A 6,272-nucleotide genomic window follows, 5' to 3' on the forward strand; every position below is an offset into this window, starting at 1 on the left:
ACAAAAGTAGATTACTTCTTCTTGCGTTTGTTAAAGGCATGCAAGATGAAGCAAACCATTTGTATATATATATATATATATATATATATATATATATATATATAAAGCACTGTGCTGTAGAATGTAATTCAACTGTTCACTGGATTTCTGTGGAAGGATTTTGTGTTCTCTCTGCACCAGTGATCTCACTTTTTATAGAAATATACCATGAAGTTAACAGGAATATGAAAAAGCACCTCAGAGAGGAATGAAACATCACTCTGACCTTAATAGACATAATATGATCCCTTTATGTGACACTAATACATCTGTGCTTGGAGAAATGCCAAAGCACTACCATTGATTCTTTTAACAAATACGCAGGCACTGCATTCTCTTACGTACCTACTGTTTCTGAGATGAGAAGCTGGGACAAAAGAAAGCGTCAAGAAAGACTGGAGTGTAGATGCTATGGGCATAAAGGATAATTTACTAGAGAAGATAAGCAATTTATTAATTATGACAGAATTCTTGATATTTTAAATGAGGCACTTGGAATATTTTAGAATTATAAGGAAGGGAATTACTGCTTTTCATTGATGAGTGATCACACGTATTTAGTGTCATTCCAGATGAGTTCCTAGGTAGAGCATAAATCTGCTATGTTAAACCCATTTCAAGCGTAATTTAGAAGTAGATAACATCAAAATACTTGTTTGTTGAACAATTATTATGTGTTCCAAGCACAATGATAGCTACTCCAGATACAGAAGCATGAGCTGAAAAATCCAAACTGTAATTCAGTTCATATTCTGTGAAGATAATGCGTGTGAAAAAACACGTGTGGGTCATGTCATTCTGGGTGTTAATTAGACTTTAAAAAAATCAAGCTAGCAGAGAATCCTACAGTTTTGTGAGTGTGGTACATTTTCATAGACAGAATGCTCACTTGAGGACCCTGTATACAGCGATGCAACCAACATCAAGGACACAGCATCAGTGGGAAGAAGAAACATCAAGTGTAGGAGGCTGATACAGGAACAAACTTGGGGCAGACCCAGAGAACAGCATACAGGTTAATGATTCTTTTAGAGTCATGAAACAGGTTTTAGGAGAAGCAGCAATGGAATAAGAAGGCTTTGCTTACCATGGCACATAGGTTTTACTTTATCCTTGAATTAATAAAAAAAAATCAATAGTTTTAAAGTAAAATGCCCTTGAAATCATGGCAGGCAGTTTGAAAGATAATTGAGGACAAGAGAAGACGAAGGACAAGGAATCAAGTAGAGAATGTCGGTCATGGGATTGGAGAGAATGGTGAGGCTTGGCTGTGTCATGTTCTAACATAAAAGCATGTAGTTCTGGGAGCAGGGATTATTCTGTTTATTTCTATTTTATTTCATTATACTCAAGCATGCAGTGTGCTATCTGGTACATCATAAGTGCTCAACAAATGTGTATTGAATGAATAGAAAAAAGTAGTGGCTGACTAGAAGCTCTTGAGGAAAAATTAATGAAAAATATATTTGAGGAAATGTGAGGGTTGACAAAAGCTTCTTCTGCTTGGGTGGCCAGATGGAAGGTGATGCCACCAGTTAAAGAAAGGAAATAACAGAGTGGTGAAGGTCTGCAGGGACAGTTGTGCCTTTTTTTTTCTTAGTGAACTAGACCAGAAAGAATACCAGCAATCTCGGAGCATTGTGTGACTCTACTGTGCACCTCTGTCATGCCTCACTGCAAGATTTCTTTCTTCCTTGGCAAGAAATTTTTGAAGGTCTTGGATAAGATGGTAATTGCTGCACATGGTCTGCTGAAAGAGTGCAAACGGGTGGAATAATGAACAAAAGGGGTATGCTTATTAGTGAGGTGTAGAAAGATGAGAAAGAGAAATAGGCATCTCTAAAGTATTTGTTTTAGCCACATATGTTTTCATAGAACGTATTTATTTATAAAATGCAACTCTTGTATCCAGGCAAGTCTCCTGTCTCTTCAAAAGAAAACAAACGCTCACTTACCTGTCAGAATTAGTGTAAGGAAGTCTTGATGCTATCATGTGAGGTGGAAACCTTCTCTTATGTCTGAAAGGCTTCAGATGCCATAGATCCCCTCTGCAATTACCTTTACTTGGTGTTGAGTTTACTGGTAGAAGGTGAATTTTATCGCTGAGCCTAGAGAATAATTTAACACTTTCTAGTTTGGGGTACTAAATGAGGAATGTTTTTCCAGTCTCATAGCCCTATTTAGGTCCTCAGATTTTGTCTCTGTCAGATACTATGGCCTTTGTGTCATTGAGAGAATCTTTTGTAATTGCAGCTTTCAATAGTATTGAAACGATAGTATTAAGAGCTCATTATTGCAAGTGAATTCCTGTCATCACTGTTTCCTTAAATATTGTACTATTTCAACTTTGATGTTTACAGATTTGACAGTATATTAGACTTCAGAGAAGAAGATGATACACAAGAAGTACCCCAAGAACGACATATGACCATGGAGAAGACAGAACCAAGGCAGCAGGACATAATCTGGTTTCCCATAGGGTCTCCAGAGTCAGTGATCCAGGCAGATCACTTTTACCAAAACCCCAACAGTGCACTGCCTCAACAAGTCTCACCCCAGTTCCAGAGTCTCCCAGGGCTTAGCAAAGCTTCCCCAAATGATTCATCTACTGATTGGATCTTACTGAATTCTCAGTTGTCAAATAAGAGTAATGACAACCATCAGGACAGAACTGACCATCGTCACCACACTATCTCACATCCCGGGTGTCTACCATCAATACAAGATAAAATGATGGTGGACAGAGGAAACAACTTGTATGCAATGATTACAGAAGGAAAACATCGAGCTGAAGAAAAATCCTGCGATAAGTGGCAACATCCTAGAAAACTACAGATTCAAAAAACAACACCAATTCGTAAAGCACCCAAACTCCTTGTAGACCCAGCACCACTCAGGAAACGAACAGCTCCCATTAACCCCGCATATACCATCCGAAAATCCAGAGTTCCTAACAGAGTTAACACACGGTCATTCAGGGAGAGGGTGCTTCATCTACTGGCATTGAAAGAGTACAGTGAATCGGAGCTGCTTATTCAAATGCAGAAAGATGGCATCAAAGAATATGATAAAAACACCCTTAGAAATATTCTGCATGAGGTAGCCAATTTCAATTACCAAAATTGTTCATACTCCTTAAAAGATTGTGCCTTCAAGGAGATCCAGAAAGACTGGCCTGGGTACAGTGAAATAGATAGACAGGCATTAGAGATGATGCTTTCCAACAAAGTCTGCCAACTTAATAAGCCATCACCAACTTCAAATTCTAGTAGAGATATTACACCTTCTCCTACAGATCATTTTTTGAATTTAATTGGTGCTAATAATTTCACAACAAGACAACTTAATATATCTCACTCTCCAACTACCACACAATCTACATCACATAGCCACTTAAACAATAACACTGAAAGCTATGTACCTAAAACCAAAGATTTTCCTGAACCACTAACTCCAACCTACATGCTCACTTCATGTTCTCCACTATCTGTAAATTCCAGCTCTAGTTCTTGTAGCACTCCAAAAAGTCCTCAGACTAAAGATCTGTATATTCAGAGTTTCATCGAAGACAGTAAAATTTTTAATAGTCAAACAAATAAGCATACTTCTTCAGAATTGTCCAACTCTCTTTCAGATGAAAATAAGCATCTGAAGATAATGGAGAAAAAATACTTGTTGTCTGAAAAGAAGTCCAAAAATAAATTTACAGAACATAAAGCACATAGCCAAAATTATAATGTTGACATGATGGACACTCAGAAGGCAGACTATGACAGACAAGAGGAGAGGCCAAGTTCAAACTCAAGCAAAAACTTGCAAAAAGATAATGCTGCCTCTAGGAACACTCGTTTACCTCTTGTGTCTCCAGATTATTTTTATGACTATTGCACAATTCTTTCCTCTCACCAGCGGCATCAGTATGAACAGGAATTTACAGCAAATTATGATGAATACTATGCCCTTCATTGCAAGATACTGGATGTGACTAGATCAGCTAATGAACTAGAATGGAAAAGACAATTCATCTTTCCTGGCTCAAAACAATATCTGCATATTACTAAAAAGATCTTAGCAGAACATCAGAAGATACAGCAAATTTATCCTAATTGGTATGAAGACTATTATAGATGTTCATACCTTTATCACAAGCTGGCTCACATAAAAAATTTAATCATAGCTTTTGACCAGAACACATAAGCCTTCATAATAGAGCTGTGCACACTTGAAACCTTAAACTTAAACTTACTTACTTATTTACTTAAAATTCCCAATATCTTGCTCTAAGTTTTTAAAGAGATGAAACTGGGTGGCTTGTGCAAGTTTTCAGTATTATTTTAAAATATAATTTAGTTGTTTCTTTCTATATGTTTATTTTAATTTTCATTTAATTTTTATTTTTATTTTGTTTTCTTTTATTTGATGTTACCTTTTTCATTTATCTTCATTTGCATTTAATTTTTGTGTTTATTTTCTTATTTTTCATTTATTTTATCCTTTTCTGTGCTTTTTTATTTTATTTTATTTTTAATTATTTATTTGTTTATTTATTTTACTGCTTTATTTGGTCCCTTTTCTTCCAGCACTTGTGTTTTTCTTTTCTGGGATATCAAACACTCAGTATCTATGAAGAAACTTTGCACATTTAAAAAAAAAAGAACTCTTGTGAGCAAGATAAGATGGTTTGAATAAACGTCTTTTTTCATGATATATTTTTAATGTAAACTCTTTCTTAAAACATAAACTTGGACAAAATGGTGTAAAGTATAATCTTTGAAGCTGTCACCTGTTTATGTCTTAGATCACAAGTTATATAGTTAAATGTAGCAAAATTTTTCAGCCATCACTTAGATCATGTTGTCTTTGCAAAATATTGCCACTGTAATGGGAACTATTTCATTTCCATGTCTGGGTTCTTAAATGTTTTCCAAAATTTGTTGTCAATGGTATTTGTCTATATCCTGTAAAAGACAATTGGAACATATAAAAAAGAACAATCCTTGTACACTGAGAAACCTAACATTAAAATTGTCACTTCTTATCCTCTAAGTAGATATTCAGTAGATAGTTGAGAAAGCTCTACACTTATTTCCACAGTGGCTGTAAAAATATACTGGTAACATGGAGGTTTTCCTGATCTCTGAAGCCTCACCAGCATTTGTTATTTGACTTTTAGATGATGACTATTATTTTTGGAGCACTATGAAACCTGTGCTATTTTAGTATGTATTTTCCTAATTTCAGAGATGTCGCACCTGTATTTGCTGTATTTGCAGGCCATTTGTACATCTAAGGCTTACATTAATTTCAGTTGCATGTTTTTTTAACTAGGTCGTTTATTTGGGCAGGGGTCTAATTTTCTGAGTTCTTTCGCTACTCTAGATATTAGTCCACTATCGGAGGTGTACCTCACAAAATTTTTTCCACTCTGTATTTGTCTCTTTGCTCTGTTGTTTCCTTTGCTGTACAGTATTTTTACTTGACACTGTCATTTTCTGATTCTTCATGTTACTTCTGCAATTGATGTTTGTGCAGAAAGTCCTTGGCTATGCCTATACCTTCATGAGGTATACCTATTTTATTTCCCTGTAGGTTAAGTTTTTATGTTTTAATATTTAGACCTTTTCCCTTTTTGATTTTACTATATAACTACAGATATTCAATGTTCTGTGTGTGAGTGGCCAATTTCCCCAACACTATTTATTAAAAAGGCAATTATATGTTTTTGGCCTTCTTTGCAAAGATCCGATGTTTGAATGTGCCTGGAGTTATTTTTATGTCCTTTATTCTCTTCTGTTGATTTACATGTCTGTTTTTGCCAGTATCATGCTGCTTTATTCACTGTAGCTTTATAATTGAATTTGAACTCTGGAACTTTGCTCTTCATGCCCAGGATTCTTTCTGCTCTTTGACGTGTCTTCTGTTTCCACACGAATTTTATGATATTTTTATAGTTTTTTGAAGAATGCTTTTAGTATTTTAAGATTGCATTAAATCAATGTATATACATTGATAATATGATCACATTGAAAATATTGGTTTTGCCTGTCCATAAACAGAAAATATCTTTTTGTTCATGTCTTCTTAAATCTTTTTTTTTTCAGAGGACTATATTATTCTTCATATTTGCCTTTTATTTCCTTGGTTAGGTTAATTCCTAAATATTTAATTTTAATTTTAAGCTATTATTTTCTTAATTTATTTCTCAGTAGATTCATTATTGGTATACACGAACA

General features: G+C 34.8%; 1 protein-coding gene across 1 annotated transcript; it reads left to right on the top strand.

Annotated features, from left to right (window-relative positions):
- Positions 1-2,463: 2,463 nt before the first annotated feature.
- LOC101787320 (RNA polymerase II elongation factor ELL2-like) lies at positions 2,464-4,236 on the top strand. Its single transcript, XM_005001205.1, has one exon. It carries the CDS (start codon positions 2,464-2,466, stop codon positions 4,234-4,236), a length of 1,773 nt encoding a protein of 590 aa, XP_005001262.1.
- The last annotated feature ends 2,036 nt before the right edge of the window (positions 4,237-6,272 follow it).

The sequence above is a fragment of the Cavia porcellus genome, unplaced genomic scaffold, assembly GCF_034190915.1.
Source record: "Cavia porcellus strain 051 isolate PalLab524CR breed Dunkin Hartley unplaced genomic scaffold, mCavPor4.1 scaffold_3, whole genome shotgun sequence".
Classification (NCBI taxonomy): domain Eukaryota; kingdom Metazoa; phylum Chordata; class Mammalia; order Rodentia; family Caviidae; genus Cavia; species Cavia porcellus.

Bases quoted from the DNA above. Each gene is read 5' to 3' on its own strand.
- LOC101787320 (XM_005001205.1), top strand. From the start codon at position 2,464: ATGACCATGGAGAAGACAGAACCAAGGCAGCAGGACATAATCTGGTTT.